Here is an 18245-nt window from a genome sequence, read left to right as displayed (position 1 = left end):
CTGGGGAAATAGTGTAAGAGATGGCTACTTAAGTTACATTTAGGCAGTAGCAGATTGGAAGAGAAGTAATTTTGGAAAAGCGTCATATATTTGATGAGGATGCTAAGTAAGCAAACAGTTGAATAGTGAAATGGGAAGATTTTTAAATTCACTAATCCTAACTGCACTGAGAGGGACCCTCGACGCCTCCAGTTGTCAGATTGTTGTCATTCTTACCCAAATACTTAGGTACAGTACCATTCATTAAAAAGAAAAAGCTACAAGAGTAAACATCAAGTGATGATATCTTGAATCATACATAATAGGTCACAGTGTGCAAAACGTTGTACAGCTACTTCAATTTCTAGTACCTTCAAAGGATTTAAGTCAACATGAAACTTGTATAGAATTTAGGGAGTTGGGATAAATTTTAATTTTAAATGAAACTCATTAATTTGTTGATAGTCCCACCCAGAAACAAAATGACATATTCGGTCTTAAATGTGATCTTAAAAATAGTTTGCAAGAAATACCTAAAAATGATAAGAATATTTCTAGATACTAAAAATATGTTTTCTTTGTATAAAAAGCATTTAACAACTGAAACTCCAGTGATCCATGAATTCGTACTTGAAGAATATGGGTAATATAGTCTTCATTATGTAACAATAGGTATTTGAACAGGGAGGAAGTCAGACTCCTATCAGAATGGTGTCAGGACAACAACCTCACCCTCAATGTTAGCAAAACTAAGGAGATGATTGTGGATTTCCGCAAACAGACAACAGAGCACAGCCCCATCCACATCGGAGGTGAGGCTGTGGAGCAGGTCAGCAGCTTTAGGCTCCTCGGAGTCACCCTCACTGATGATCTTAACAACAACAACATTTATTTATATAGCACATTTTCATACAAATAATGTAGCTCAAAGTGCTTTACATGATGAAGAAAAGAGAAAATAAAAAACAAAGTAATAATTAAAATAAGACAACACTAATTAACATAGAATAAGAGTAAGGTCCGATGGCCAGGGAAGACAAAAAAGCAAAAAAAAACTCCAGACGGCTGGAGAGAAAAATATAAAATCTGCAGGGGTTCCAGACCATGAGACCATGACTTAAATGGTCAAGTCACACTGTGGCAGTAGTCAAGAAAGCCCAACAATGCCTCTACTTCCTCAGGAGACTAAAGCCCGGATGTCCCCAACAAACCTGTGCAGATTCTACAGGTGTACTGTGGAGTCCATCCTGACAGGATGCATCACATCCTGGTGCAGCAACTGCTCAGTTTAGGACTGCAGAGCTCTGCAGCGTGTGGTTAATATACAACACAGCAGATAACGGGCACATGGCTCCCTGCGATCCATGACATTCACACTACACGCTGTCTCAGGAAAGTGAAACGTATCAAGCAGGACCCCAGCCACCCTGCACTGTTACTTTTCACCCTCCTCCCATCTGGGAAGCGACTAAAGTCCATTCGGACGAGCACCTCCAGGTTCAGGAACAGTTTCTACCCAACTGCAATCAGACTCATGAACAATCAGTAACCTTGTCTCACCTCCACTGCTATCTGCACATATACTTCTGCCACTGTCTCTATTTATTCCTAGGATTCTGGTTTTATTTATTTACTTATTTCTATTCATTTATTTATTGTGTGTGTTATTTTTTTGTCTGTGTTCACTGTCTGCAGAGGCACATGCAAGCAAGCTTTTCATTGCACATGGTACTTGTACACATGACAATAAAGAATTGAAATTGAAATTGAACTCACAATTAGGAACATTTTGCAGACTGCAAGTTAGTATGTCTGACTATAATATTAATTACTATTTGATAAGTGGTGTCAATTTTGGGAATGCTTAGTTCATAACATCCAGCATACTTACACTTATGTCTTGTCGGTTGTTTTGATACACAGTGTTATCCCTTATTTGTTTTCTCTGCTCACTAGAAACAGATTTGGTGCACTCTGCTGCAACCCTCCCATTCATCCCCCAAGCTTCTATTTACTTTGGATTGGAAGTAAATGCCTGGAAATTGGTGGTGTGTTTCTAGTTGATCGACAGTAAGTGATTGTTTTTTTTCTTTCTTTTTTCCCATAGTCAAACACATCTTTACTTGCAATGCAGACTATGCAGAAAAAAGCTTCAAATAACAAAAGCCAAATTCTTAGACAAGCTTTTTCCAGAAATTGAGGCAGAGGAAAGACCCATCAATCTGCATTCTTTTTGTAATTGCTGATTTTTTTTTTTTTGCAGTCTTAATATTTAACGTTTTTATTACTTCCTAATATGGATTAATTTCACTACACATATACAGTGTTTTTAAGATCACCAGGCAGCAAAAATGGTATAAAAGTAAAGATTTCTTTAAGTTATCATTATTAATTACAGCAAACTAATGTTTGGATTACTGTATATCTAGTTTGTTAGTCTTGGGCTTCTGTGGATTTTGGCCCACCATAACACAGCTGTTCCAATATTTTTCATCTGCCTAACAGCTGGATGTTTTTCATCAGTGCTGAGTGCTGTTTTTATATGATGTGCTCATTGGGAGGAAGGTTATGGAACAGCCACAGTTTAACTGGGCAGCCAGCATATGCCTAATGTTCTCTTGTCTTTGGCCTCTTTTCCTGCTTTAGGAGGTCTTATTGCTTATTAAGGCTTATTTTGCTTTATTTTTTATTGTATTTTACAGTTTCATGGCTGAAGCCCTGCTCCTTAAAGTTCTTGTGGTTCTTGCCAGTTTTACCATGCTATCTATTTCCTATTGGAATGTATATGAATATGGCCAAATTTTAAAAGAAAGCAGCCCTAATGAAGTCTGGAATATTAGATATCTGGTGGGTGAAAATTCTTTAAGTTTTTGTTTTATTCATTTAACTGATTTTAGCACCTATATGGTGACAAGCCAGTTGAGGTGTTTTGGGCATGTAATGGAGCTTGGCTAACTAGGAGAAAGTACAGGACACACTGGGTGGATTAGAACTTTTGACTAGCCAAGGGGTACCTGGAAATTCTCTAAAAAGATCTGGAAACTATTGGTAAACATAGAATGAAATGATTATTCCTACTCGCTGTGGTACCACCTCAAGCAGATGGGATTAGTAGATGGAGAGTGAGGTGAGCTTTTAGCTGATCCATTTTTTCAAAGTAACTTATACTGTACTAATACAAAATACAATTTTGTTAACAAACTTGTAGTTTTGGTCAAAGATAGTGAACATTTAACTGCTCCAGTAACCCCCAATGAGTGGACCATGGATCCTTCCTTCCATAAAGTTTTTGGTTTCCTATGTGGGATCAGAGACAAAATGAGACAGAATGCCAAACCCATTTTCAGATTTTTTTGACAGATGGATTATCATAAATCATTCTGCCTATAACAATGATGTATGTGCCTTTCCTGTTTGCAGACCTGGCCCATGCCCAGAGACGAGGCCTTAAGTTCAACATACATACCTAAGCATGCTGTGAATATTTTCTTTTCTCCTAACCACACTGTGAATCCCAAACATAGCACTGGCACTTATCCCAAAGAGCTTGTTAGGGCAAAACACAAGGGAAATCGACTCTCTGATTAACAAGGCGCCTGTCTACAGGCCACAAAATTCTTGCTTAACTTTGTGAATTCAGTCAACTTCAGCTCTTGCACTAAGTGACTCTTGCACTAAGTTCAATAAATTAGATTTTAAAACTCTGTAAAAAATGCATCCACAGTCAAAATGTGTGCTGTGCCAAATGTTGTCTGTCAATGCTGTGAACTCATCTTTTTGCTCAACACGATAGAGTGAAGGTGAATTAGAGGTTACTGAAGTTCATGTTATTGCCATACCTCTGATAAATGTGGCATTTCAGAAACACGCTAAGTATGCCTTAGTGCCAAATTGCTAGCAGAATTTCATTACTGAATATGATAAAGCAGTAACTGGTAAGATAACGTGCTATTTTTGTATTCCTTTTGCCCATATGCAATAAAAACAGCACTTATGTAAGCTCTTAACTGCTTAAGTATTATAATGCCAATTATCAAGGGAGCAATACAAGCAATGTAAGATTGTACTGTTGACCTACAAAAACATACAATATTAGATTTAACTGTTTCATCATAGCCATAAATCTCCCCCGAATGCTCTGATTTAAGGCCTGATTAACATCAACCACACTCTAGATATAAAGGCTCTTGTCAGCATACTCCGTAAACAGTTAAGATAACAGATACTACTACTTACTTTGAGCTTCTTTGGTAAAGTGAATGTGCTTTCTATTCCAAAAAAAAATCAAGCACCCGACCCTCCATGTGAAATATTTCAGTCACATTTTTAAGCAAGTTTTAAAACACAACACTAACCTTTTTCACATTATCCAGACACCTACCTTTGAAACATCTCTGAGATGCCACGTGATTTGCTGCAGTCTCTGATAAAAAGTTCAAAAGGCAGGCATCTACTTAGGTTTAGGTTTAGGTTTAGGTTTAGTTTAGGTTTAGTTTATTTATATAGCACATTTACAACAGCCACACGACTGACCAAAGTGCTGTACATTTAGAAACATCAACATAAAATAGAAATATACGATTTAGCCAAAAGAAGCACAGCAGAAACACATAAAAATAATTTGTATAAATATATCTATACATATACATATATCTACACATACACACATCTAGGTACGCAAAATAAAGCCTAGTAAGCCAGAGAAAACAGATGTGTTTTTAAAATAGATTTAAAAATAGTCAGACTACTTAAAGACCATTGTATGGTGTAAGCTGATGTGTTATATAATTTGAAATTGGAAAAAATCAAATACTGAGTTAGAGGATCTGTACAGACTTTTTTTTTCAAAACATGGCAGGATCTAATCAGTAATATTTTAAAATAAGCACTTAAAGCACAGAGGAAGCAATTATTTCTGTATTTCTTTGTCTTCTGCATTCATCTCTATTGGCTTATCAAACTTATTAATTTAGGTATGTTTACAAGCCTTAAATTTTACGCCGTATGCCTTGCTCTCTCCCTTAGGGGTGGGGGTCGATTTGTTCTTAATTTTACTTCTTGTAAAAATTGATTGATTTGTATGGAATGATTGCAATAAAATTAATCAAATAAAATAAAAAAAAGAAGTAGAAGATAGGATCATTGGCACTCTTAAGAAAGTAAATTTAATTCAATTTTACAATATCCTACAAGAAAGGTGAGAAGTCAGTATGTAAATATTTCAACAAACTTGTCAGGGAAATGTGTGGTGGAAAACAGATTGATAGCATACGGAGTTTAAGGGGAAGAGAGCAGATTAAGACCAGTTAATTATATAAGCAGACAGGCTCTCAAAAGAGTTAAACAAACTAAGGATATGAAGGGGATCAGAGGAAGCATTTCCAAGAAACAGCAAAATATCATTTACATATAAAGAAGTATTAGAAAATAGGGGTGACTGAAACACGATTGCGAAAATGGGTTCACATATAATATTAAAAAGTAGTTGAGATAGGATCTGTCCTTGTCTGTTACCTTTTTGGATAAGAAGGGGATGCAAGATGTATGAATTGGTGAACTGGTGAGAAGTACCACCATGGGGGAAGAGTATCACATCCTGATCATTTAGTATAACCCTCACCAAAACCCATTGAGTATAAAACCTTCCAAAGAAAAATCCAGTTTGTGTGGTCAAAAACTTTTGCCACATGAAAACACTAGAAAAGCCACGTGCTGTGTCTATAATACGTGAAAGATGATGGATGTTATCTAGTGTGTTGCTTTAATAGGTAAACCTCATCGTGATCTTTCTGAATCGCTGAAGATTTCACCATATCTTTGTATGTAATTTCTTTGTTTTTTATATACTGCTGAGCTTCCTTGTTAAGCTGGAGGAATGTTCATTTATCTTAGCGTATTAATGCATTGATTTGACATATAAAAAGACAATGGTCTCTAAACAAACAAAATAACTGAAATTAATTGAAATTATATACTATATGTATTGTTTTCTGGTCAGAGATACAATGTAGGCTGGAACTGTTGGGCAGTTTTGTTTGGTGACCTTATGTCTTTAATGGATTTGATGAATATGTATGCTTGAATAGTCTTTGTGCTAAAAAGATACACTTCTGCCAGGATGTAAACTGTGTAACAGCTTAACTTCGAGTAAAAAAAGCCAAGGTAACATCCTAATGTCATTCTGAACATAAAAGGATGTACAATTTAATACTGAGGAATACACATCATGACATCTTTCTGGAAACTATACAGCTTCCAATTCCATGCCAATAAATAAAGTCAGCCCAGCATTAAGTGCACATTGCAGTTCTTTCTCTCATAGATATTGCTTAAAAGAAAAGTGTACTATGGCTTTGGCTTTCATACTAGAGTGATAACTACTCAGATGATCTTCTTCTTTCGGCTGCTCCTGTTAGGGGTCGCCACAGCGGATCATCTTCTTCCATATCTCTCTGTCCTCTGCATCTTGTTCTGTTACATCCATCACCTGCATGTCCTCTCTCACCACATCCATAATCCTTTGCTTAGGCCTTCCTCTTTTCCACTTACCTGGCAGCTCTATCTTTAGCATCCTTCTCCCAATATACTCAGCATCTCCCCTCTGCACATGTCCAAACCAACGCAATCTCGCCTCTCTGACTTTGTGTCCCAACTGTCCAACTTGAGCTGACCCTCTAATGTACTCATTTCTAATCCTATCCATCCTCGTCACACCCAATACAAATCTTAGCAACTTTAACTCTGCTGCCTCCAGCTCTGTCTTCTGCTTTCTGGTCAGTGCCGCCGTCTCCAATCCATATAACATAGCTGCTCTCACTACCGTTCCCATTAACTCTTGCTGATATCCGTCTGTCACAGATCACTCCTGACACTCTTCTCCACCCATTCCACCCTGCCTGCAATCTCTTTTTCACCTCTCTTCCACAATCCCCATTACTCTGTACTGTTGATCCTAAGTATTTAAACTCATCCACCTCTAACTCTACTCCCTGCATCCTCACCATTCCACTGACCTCCCATTTACACACATGTATTCTGTCTTGTTCCTTCATTCATCTCCTCTCTAGAGCATATCTCCACCTCTCCAGGGTCTCCTCAACCTGCTCCCTACTATTGCTACAGGTTACAGTGTCATCAGCAAACATCATAGTCCACGGGGACTCCTGTCTAATCTCGTCTGCCAGCCTGTCCATCACCATTGCAAATAAGAAAGAGCTCAGGGCTGATCCCTGATGTAATCCCACCTCCACGTTGAATGAATCCGTCGTTCCTACCACAGACCTCACCACTGTCACACTTCCCTTGTACATATCCTGTACAACTCTTGCGTACTTCTCTGCCACTCCCGACTTTCTCATACAATACCGCAGTTCCTCTTGAGGCACCCTGTCATATGCTTTTTCCAGGTCCACAAAGATGCATTGCAACTCCTTCTGGCCTTCTCTAAACTTCTCCATCAACATCCTCAGAGCAAACATTGCATCTGTAGTGCTCTTTCTTGGCATGAAACCATAATGCTGCTCACTAATCATCACCTCACTTCTTAACCTAGCTGCCACTACTCTTTCCCATAACTTCATGCTGTGGCTCATCAATTTTATTCCCCTGTAGTTAACTGCAGTCCTGCACATCCCCCTTATTGTTAAATATCGGCACCAGTACACTTCTTCTTCACTCCTCAGGCATTCTCTCACTTTACAAGATTCCATTTAACAATCTGGTTAAAAACTCCACTGCCATCTCTCCTAAACACCTCCATGCTTCCATAACTACTCAAATGATCTAATGCTCTTTAAATCATTTCTTCACTGTATTAGGTGAACAGTCCCAAGGAAGCCTTCTTGATCTTTCTGTGATAAAGGGTATATATCATTTGAACATAAATGGTGTTATGATTCAGCTGCACTCCAAATAGCAAATGTTCTGACACACAAGATACAGTAATAGAAAATTAAAAATGACCAGAAGAATTGTAATCAGCAAAGGGGCAAAACAGAGACAGAACATAGATCAGTGTCAAAACTGATATCAAAGCATTAGATTCCATATGTTGATTGCCAGGACTGCAATTTGTAAAAGATGTAAGTAACTTATAAAAAAAAACAGAGGTCATAACAGCACAGGGCCTCAAAGAAACCCATAAACCAGGCCAGGGCCTTTCCTACCCGGAATTGGTGCCACCCCAGACAGCATGACCTCCCAAATCCACAGGCAGGCTTCAGTCTACACAGGCCCAAAAAATAATCTTTATGAACTGAGAGTTTATTACTGGAAAGAAAAAAGAAACTGAACAGTTGATAAATGAGGCAAAAAGGATTTTTGTAAAAGGCAATCAAAAGTAAACAAGTTCAATAGGTAATCCCCAATAAAACAAGTAGCAAATAAATCCAAGAAACCACAAAAATCAATGCTTGCTATAAATGCACTTTTAGAACATCAATGATCCACTGAACAGTCTGCTCATCAGCCTCACAATAAAAAGGCTGTAGGTGGTCCTTTGGATATATGTCAGGGTGGCCCCACATCTTCATGTTCCTCCTATAAAGCATGAGGAATGTAAGAAAATATAATACAGTAATTACAAACATAATCAATAATATAGGATGGCAAGTAATATTTGAAAAACAATAAAACCATTAAATTAACAAAGACCAAACTTGAACCAGGGTTATAACCCCAGCTACACCATAAGAAATGTTTGACATATTGTCAGTGGGAGCTCAGTCAGCAGTAGGGATGCAGGAAATTATGTGCATTATGAGGCATGAAATGGAAAGTGCGATATTATAGCAAAAGATGCACAGCATGTAATAATAGTGCATACTGGACTAGGCTCTTGGTCATTCCTGGGCAGTGGGCATCTTAACTAGGGAAATAATTCCAGAGTTAGTCACTGATGCATTCTAGGGACCTGTTAGGCAATACATGGCTCCATTTTACCCATTATAATGAACAGGCAACTTGGGAATTGCCTGGTACCTTTATTTAGAAGCTGTGGCTCAAGACAGAAGTCACTCCTAGGACAACTAAGAGGGAATGGACCCAAAGTATAGCCCTGACCCCAAAATAAACTCTTTAAATTGTGTATTATTCTATTTGTTTATAATTTATGAGTATAGTGGAGTGGAGAGTGCTTTGTGCACTGTTGTGTCCAAATAAAATTTTTTATTGGACTTTTACCTGGTGTCTGGTGTCTGGCGCCCCCTATCTGTCACTATATATATATATATATATATATATATATATATATATATATATATATATATATATATATATATATATATATATATATATATATATATACTAGCAACTGGGAGCCCGCCATACTTTCTTTGCAAAGAATTATTTGTTTTTTTAAGTCGTTGATTTTGTTATCATGGTACTGATTTGTGATTAAAATACTGCAGACCTTTTCGGCTGATGTAATGAAGAGCTTCCTGTTTAAACGGGGCTGCGAGACATGAACTCAGCTCTTCGGCACACCTCATTTGATTTTTTTCCGGCAAACAAATTTTAAAAACAAACCGTATTTTACGACTCTAATCACAGTCAGAGTAATAATTATGTTGGCGTGGTCATTTTAGATCTGAGATTGGCTAAAATTTAAACAATGACCGTTGTTAATACCCAGCTGTCATTACTCAGTTTGCCAATAGATGTCAGAAGGATGGATGCCAAAACTGAACTGCCCAAAGATAGATTTCGACGTACCAAGCAAATGGCGATACATTCTAAATTACTTACGGTTCTGGAGTTGTGAAAGGGTTTAAGTCAGTCAACGATGTTAGTCCTGGAAAGTACACCCACCAAACCAGCGTTCCAAAAACCAACCAAACCGACTTACTATACTCGGTCGTCCAGCGGCATCACTGAAGCATTTGAACATTCTTAGCCAATCATGTAATACTGCGTCCACGTTTGCCACGTAATGTTCTAACTACAGAGGCAGAGTCCCATTGCATGGTTCTAACTTGTATTGAGTCGAGGTATTGACGTGAACACCATACATATGAATAGTATCAAATTATATATAAGGATATATATATATATATATATATATATATATATATATATATATATATATACTAGCAAAATACCCGCGCTTCTCAGCGGAGAAGTAGTGTGTTAAAGAAGTAATGAAAAAGAAATGGAAACATTTTGAAAATAATGTAACATGATTGTCAATGTAATTGTTTTGTCACTGTTGTGAGTGATGAGTGTTACTGTCACACATATAAACACATATATATATACATATCCGTACATATATACATATACACATATATATATATACACACACATAAATACATACATATATATATACATATATACACATACATCCACATATATAAACATATATATATACATATACATACATATCTACATATATACATATACACACACACACACACATATATATATATATATATATATATATATATATATATATATATATATATATATATATATATACATATATACATATACACTCTTTGGGGTGCGAGCAACTGTTGCTGGGGGTGCCAGAATCCATCAAGGAAGAAAAATGAAAACATTATTTGTACAAAATCTTAATTTATTCATCCATTCCTAAATAATTAAATGGGCAGGCTATTTCGTATCAGTGCAATACGCTGTTTGTTAAAACGGATGACTCCCGCTCTTACGTGCAAGTGTGAGTGGATATTATGAACTATCGTATCTGTTCAAGTTATATTTAAATTTTAAATAGAAGGAATTTTTATTTAGTCGACAGAAATATCTTTGGTAGGAATGTAAGTTAAATGTAGGCATCATTGCATAAATTTTTCTTCACCATACAAATGTAAAGAGTAAATTCGTCTTACATTCCAACCAAAGATATTTGTGTCGACTAAATAGAACTTGAAAAGATATATTTTTGAATGTGATCGCGCAATTCAGATCGAGTTGACGCGCACCGACGCATCGAGCCCGCGTGCTATTGTGGTTTTGCCTGCGTGCCTCGATAAGTCACCCACCCCTCGCTCTTACTTTTTTACCGTTTATCTAATGAATACACTGAGTATGGCTTAACCAAAAACAATCATTGATGGCGAATAAAGTATCCATTATTCATAAAGCTTCAATTGGTGATCTGTCTTTCTGCGTTAACCGCATATTTTTTAATACGTCTCAAACCAAGGGGATGCAAGGGTAAAATAAATCAGAAAGCGCGCATATATACTCAGTGCACCCCCTCTCGGGAATCGAACCTCGGACATCGGCGCTGGAGGCGAAACCTCTACCATTGCACCACGGCATGTGGTTTGTCTATTTGAGAGTATGTAGATCGGTGTATATATATATACAAATATATATATTCCCGTGCTTCGCAGCGGAGAAGTAGTGTGTTAAAGAAGTTATGAAAAAGAAAAGGGAACATTTTAAAAATAATGTTAACATGATTGTCAATATACAGTAATTGTTTTGTGAGTGTTATGAGTGTTGCTGTCATCAAGGATTTGATTATCATTATTTCTTTCAATCAGGTTCGTATTTGTAGGATGTGTTGTGTTTAAGTTACATTCTGTGTTTGTCAATCGTTGTAAAGATTACAGGTTTCATTCATCGATTCATTTCTTACTGCATCAATAAAAAGCTCGTCTTCCTCTTTATCTGAGACGTGACACACTGCATGCACAGGTTTTTTTTTACACTGTCTTCCTTTAGCGGGACATTGACTTTTTCCACCCCACGGCTGTATTTAATGTTAGCTAAGACCCGGCACTTAAAAGTTTCTCTCGCAGTTTCGCTGAGTTTGTGCCAAACACCACCCTGACCATCTCATCTTCCTCTGCATAAGCACAGTCCTTCACCCGTGAATATTTAGCGACAGTGTTTCTATTGGATTGCCGCTGACGGACGGCCTTATATGGGCAAGCACTAAATTACGTGGGAGGCGGAGTTACGCCTCCCACAGGCATCGAGCAGAAGTCTATTATAGTATATAGACGAAAAAATAGGTTCCAGTTATGACCATTACACGTAGAATTTCGAAATGAAACCTGCCCAACTTTTGTAAGTAAGCTGTAAGGAATGAGCCTGCCAAATTTCAGCCTTCTACCTACACGAGAAGTTGGAGAATTAGTGATGAGTGAGTGAGTGAGTGAGTGAGTCAGTGAGGGCTTTGTCTTTTATTAGTATATATATATATATATATATATATATATATATATATATATATATATAGTTACAAAAGCACAAAGCGACATGAAATGTTTTGAGGCAGCCACCTGAATATTATATCCTGGTTGCAAAGAGGGAAAATTTCAAGAGTTCTTTACTCATGCAAGTCCAAAACAGAACTGAATTGCTGTCTTAAGATGGCGGCTTTTAAAGAGAAGTGGAGGAAGTAATGTCATCAGGGCCAGAACTGGAAGTGACATCATCGGTGGACGGGATTTCCCAAGAATGGTCTGTAAGATTGAGAGAGACAGTTAGTGCACCTCGCTGCCCCCTGGTCAGGCACAGAATTACTATTATTATTCAGGCCCTTTAGTTGTCTCCTAATTGCACATGTGTGACTATATATATATATTGTGGAATATGGCCCAGACACAGACAGGTAGACATCGTTTTAAGCACCGCACACATTTATTTACACAATCCTATTTACAAGTGACACAGCACACAACCCAGTACCTCGTACCAAACACCCTTTCTCTTTAGGTCCACCTCCACTCCTCTATCCAGAGCTCTGTCCTCTTCCACCTAACTCCAGGAAGGCGGCCCCTCTTAAACCCACCCGGACATGCATTAAATTGATAGATACAACATGAATTATATACATTTTGATAACAGTAAAGGAAATTGTGTTTTACAATTGCGTGTGTGAACATTTTTGATGTGAGAAAAAAGTTAATTGCTGAAAAACAAAAACTAAATAAATACAAAAAAAAGAATAAAATTAGGAAATGGCAAAAAGCTCAACCAAAATTAAAACGACAAAATAAAATCAAAACTCTAAATAAAAGCTAAAAGAAAAAAAAATCTTAAAACTAAAAAAACACTGATGAAGACTTGGTGTACCGTAAAGAATGTACAAGATGCTTACCCAAACCGCTTACTGATCTGCACAAGCCAAACATCCTTTGGTGAATTTCAGCAGGTTTCATTCCCTATGCCCAGAGAAATCCCACTACGCCACATTATTAAGTAATGGCAATTCCTCAGCAGAGCATCCATGTTTATTTGATCTTGGATTCAAGTAGACTAACAGCAGCGTGTTCAAACCACCAATAAGCCATTGTGAACATGTTGTATTGCGTCAGCTTCTATGCATTGGGATTACCATTGTTTTTTAATTTCTTTTTCATTTTATATATATATATATATATATATATATATATATATATATATATATATATATATATATATATATATATATATATATCCATTATCCAACCCGCTATATCCTAACTACAAGGTCTGACTAGGGACAATTTAGGATCACCAATGCACCTAACCTGCATGTGTTTGGACTGTGGGAGGAAACCGAAGCACCAAGAGGAAACGCGGGGAAAAACATGCAAACTCCACGCAGGGCGGACCCGGGAAGCGAACCCAGGCCTCCTAACTGCGAGGCTATACTGTATATATTGTGTGTATATATATATATATATATATATATATATATATATATATATAGAATCAGAGATTTTGCTTCTGGAGCTTTCTTTTTTATTAGCCTATTAACCACACTTCAATCTCTTTATAGGTACAAAATGGACTTGCACTACATGGAACATGGAACTTGATTGTCACACTTCTGAACCTGGGTATTGTTTTGAGGTATTCCATCGGAATGGAGAATTCAGTTGTGAGCACTCTTGTACTTACCCTACTGCTCTGTGCAACACTGTTATGGTATGATATGCTTTCAATGTACAAAATAAATATTTTTCTTCTTTTCATTTTTTCATCTTTTTCAACAAGTATTCCTTCCATTGATTCTAGTGCTTCTTTAACTTTTTACGCTGCCTCCACTATGGCTATTATTTGATTATACAGTATGTAGAGTTCAATATAATATACACTGTAATGCACTTAAACTTTTTAGCCTTTTGTGCTCTAGATTATAGGTTTTTATACCATCGTTTGTAAATGATGGGTTGCACAGTGGCACAGTGGTAGCACTGCTGCCTCACAGTATTGAGACCTGGGTTCGCTTCCTGGGTCCTCCCTGCGTGGAGTTTGCATGTTCTCCCTGTGTCTGCGTGAGTTTCCTCCAGGTGCTCTCGCTTCCTCCCACAGTCCAAAGACATGCAGGTTAGATGGATTGGTGATTCTAAATCGTCCCTGGTGTGTGCTTGGTGTGTGTGTGGGTGTGTGTGTGTGTGCGCCCTGTGGTGGGCTGGTGCCCTGCCCAGGGTTTGTTTCCTGCCTTGTGCCCTGTGTTGGCTGGGATTGGCTCCAGCAGACCCCCGTGACCCTGTAGTTAGGATATAATGGGTTGGATAATGGATGGATGGTAGAGAGGTAGATAGAGCTTTATTTTATCTTCAGGGGGCAATTTAGTTATAGAGGGTCAATAAATATTAATATACAGTATAATGATAAACAACAACCCCCTATCAAATACATACCAGAATGACTAATAAGAAAGAAACTTAAAAAGAAATACAATTTTGACTTGGCTAAAGATAAAAAGAGCAGTAGAGTCGCAGTGACGTGTTACAAAGGCATATTGTTGTAGACATGAAGGAGCCCCAGAAGTTTTGCTTTATACACTCCTGCTGAATAATTTAAATGCTAAATGCTGAAAGAACTCAAAGCCAGTATGCCAGAGAGCGAATGTGCAGCCTTGTTCATAATGATGCTGAGTTGTATTTTTATTCACTCCTCTGCTACTACATCCAGCGGCTTGAAAGTGCATTCTATAACTGAGTCTGCATTTTTAATTAACTTGTTAATTCGATGGGACTCTCTTGAAGTGACTTTACTGGCTCAACACACCACAGCACAGAGAATCTCATTGGCTTTGCACCTCAATTGTGTCATACAAAGAAATTCCCCAATGCTTGCTTTTTGATGATTCAGTAACTCCACAATACATTCTTTGTTATAGTGGGCTTAAAAACATTTAAGAGCTTTGCATATTGTAGTGCATTCACTTTGTTACATGTCTGAAGTTTACATAAACATTAAGCATTGAGATAATCTAAATTTTGGATTACTAATTTCTGATGTATTATTACACTATGCTCTGTGCCTTTTATGGCGCACCCTTAGATACAGGGATGAGGCAGTGGATTACACGTGACCTTTTATTGTAACACATAATATCTGTTCACACCCAAATGCACAGATAATCCCACTAAATTTAACTAAAAACAGATAAAGACCATGGGAAGTTTTTTTCTTTCACTTTGTCTGCTTTAAAATCTTTTCTGGCTCAAACAACACCTCCCTTGTCCCTTTCAGTTATTATGCGTCTCTCTATTTGGCTCCATACCTGCTGGTTTACTGTCTCTTTTATTCTCTTTACAGGAACCGGAAGACCCGGGGCTAAAAGCTCTGGGAAAACTGGTGTAGTTGCCTCAGGCACCTTCAACAGACACCTTTGACTTTTCTGTACTCATAAACAGCTACTTTGTATAAATACTGGGGAGTTCACCTTGTGGTTTACCCATCAATAATCACATCAGTCCTGCTGTACATTTACATGCCCTATAATAACCTGGTTATGTACAGCAACCTGGTTTCTAGAGTGCCATGAAAACCCTTAGAGAGACTGGGTTATTAGTCTCTGAGAAACCAGGTTAACACACATAGATTTTCTGTGAATAGCCTGTTTATTTGGTGGCCATGTAAATCCTTAACCAAGTTACAGTTAAGGATTTTGTAGTCTGCAGATGTCCATTGCACTCTGTCAGCCTGTGCATGTGTTAGTTTCTCACATGCTTTCAGCTGCCACAAGCAGAAGCATCCACAAGATAAATTTCCTGAGGCAAATGCTTGGGTGAGCTCATTATTCCTTCTACAGGTTGAAATAATCTGTCTCAATATTTCAGAAATCACTACATTTATAGTATGTTGATGAATTGAGAGCTAAGATCAGCAGCATAATTTTAGGAGCAGTGTTAGGGATTGATACATTAAAAGTAACTTGTGTACTTAGTGTAAGGGGCAAATGAAGCAAAATAGACCTAAAGAAAAGGTGAGGTGCCAATGGGACCACACCATTTACTGCTATGGTCTAAAAAACTGAACAAAAATGAGCCTCTCTTCAGGCCGCCTTTTTTTCTTTCCTCCCGAGCTCTGTCCTTCTCTTCTCCCAACTCCAGCCATCAATACACACCCGGATGTGCTCCAGGTGCCTCCCGATTAGCTTCCGACGGCACTCTCCAGTGTGGCGGAAGTAACGGCTGCGCACCCGGAAGCACTCCGGGTGTCCCTGGTCGTCTTCCCCCTAGTACTTCCGGGTGTGGCGGAAGTGCTGAGGACCAGGGCTCTCCAGGCATTGGGGCGCCACCTGGCAGTGACCACAGGCCCCTATAGGGTTGAGCTTCCAAGTTCAGTTCCCATGGTCCCCAAAGCCACCAGGGCGGTCGCCCCCTCGTGGTCTGGAGGAGGCGTAAGCCGTCCTCCGGTCTTTCTGGGTGTCCCAGCTGGGTACCACCTCCTGCCTCCTGTGACAATGAAAACACACTGATAGTGTCGTATTAACACCTGTTATACAGGAAATGTATTTTTGTGTATTTTGTTTTTTTCAAATACGGATTTCTTTTCTGAGTTTTTCTTTTTTAATTTTAACTTAATTTCACAGAGCTGATTTTTGCTCTGGCCTTGTTTGTTTATGCAGTCTGTTTGGTGGCATCACATGACCACAATCATCACATGTCATGAAATTGACAATATATAAGCACAACGGTCTCTTCACTATCCCTCAATGGATACATTTATTGTCAAAGCTCTTCTATATCATAGTTTCCAATTCAAGTAAACCACAGTGTTAGGTTTGACTTATCTGGTTTTGGCTTTGTTTCACTCTATAGTCCTGATTAATCTGTTGCCTCTTGTGTTTTGTTCCCTGTCTTTTCGTGATCTCTCTGACCTTCACCTGACTACATTGCAGTTTTTTGGCCGACCATCACCCTGTCTTTTTTCGCTCATTTCTCAATTAACCCTGTGACACATTTTGTGTGTCTCTACAGTGTTTTATTAGCCTGCATTTATTCTGCCAAATATTCAGCCAATATGGCTGACAGATTAGAGGTGAGAGATCAGTGCATAATTTAGGACTAGCAGGAGTCCATACCGAAAGACTTTTAGGTCACTTACCAAAACTGAAAACGGAGTAAAAATCATGAAATGCGAATAAAATATTGCTCTCTTACCGATTGGAGTATTCCCATTATACTCGATGAGTTTATCCACTATGCTCGATGAGTATTTATAAGACTAAATGCACGATCCATTCATTTTAACTGACATTCTTATAAACCATGACTTTCTTTATATTTTAGTTTATAATTTAAAAACGGAATAAGAATCTGAAAATCTAACAACAACAAATTAAAGTTCAATAAATCCTGAAAAGAATGATACCAAACATATATATGTAGGTTTTAAAATAAGCCCGATTTAAAGCGTGACAAAAAATGCGATATAAAAACGTTGCACAAAATCGTTGCACTTTTAGGCTTAGGATTTTATATATAGAGAGTAGATTACAGAAGGAATAGCGTTGTAGCATTTTCCATTGCAAAAGAGAGGCAGAAGATATGCCAAATGAAGTATTTATTTAATAAGACAAATATCAATAGGGTACATTAAAGGTGAAGTGACCTGTTAAATTACAAACCTCAAATACGTAGCCATGCACACCTTTCCTTCTTCACCACCCAGTTCTCTCTGTCTTGATCCTGGCCTCTTTGCCGTGCCACTTGAGCCTCTGCCCCAATTCCTCTCCCAAATCCAGAGCCTACAAAAAGTTTTCTCCCATTTGGAAGTTTTCACATTTTATTGTTGCACAATATTGAATCACAGTGGATTCTATTTGGATTTCTTGACACTGAACAACAGAAAAAATTTCTTCAAGTCAAAGTCAAAGCGAACTTTATTGTCTTCTCAACCAATGCAAGTATACACATAGACGAAATTGCGAAGCTCAGTGTCCACAGTGTAACAACATGAAGTGTAAATAAAAAAAATTAAATAAAATTTAAAATTAAGATTTAAAATTAACACACAAACAAAACAAGACATTGTGCAAAGACAAGACAAAGAAGTAGCAGCAATAT

The 18245-nt window shown here is 37.8% G+C and overlaps 1 protein-coding gene across 1 annotated transcript in view; it reads left to right on the top strand.

Moving 5' to 3' along the window:
* The window catches only part of LOC120530392, a 47536-nt gene that overhangs the window by 19480 nt on the left and 9811 nt on the right, over positions 1-18245 (top strand). Inside the window, exons 3-5 of the mRNA XM_039754869.1 lie at positions 1936-2049; positions 2682-2826; positions 13718-13866. Coding sequence (XP_039610803.1) covers positions 1936-2049; positions 2682-2826; positions 13718-13866 — 408 coding nt within the window. The remainder of the gene's footprint in view (positions 1-1935; positions 2050-2681; positions 2827-13717; positions 13867-18245) is intronic.

Source organism: Polypterus senegalus, chromosome 5 (assembly GCF_016835505.1).
Source record: "Polypterus senegalus isolate Bchr_013 chromosome 5, ASM1683550v1, whole genome shotgun sequence".
Lineage (NCBI taxonomy): Eukaryota > Metazoa > Chordata > Cladistia > Polypteriformes > Polypteridae > Polypterus > Polypterus senegalus.
Note: the sequence above shows the minus strand (reverse complement) of the source record. Positions and strands in the feature narration are given on the sequence as shown.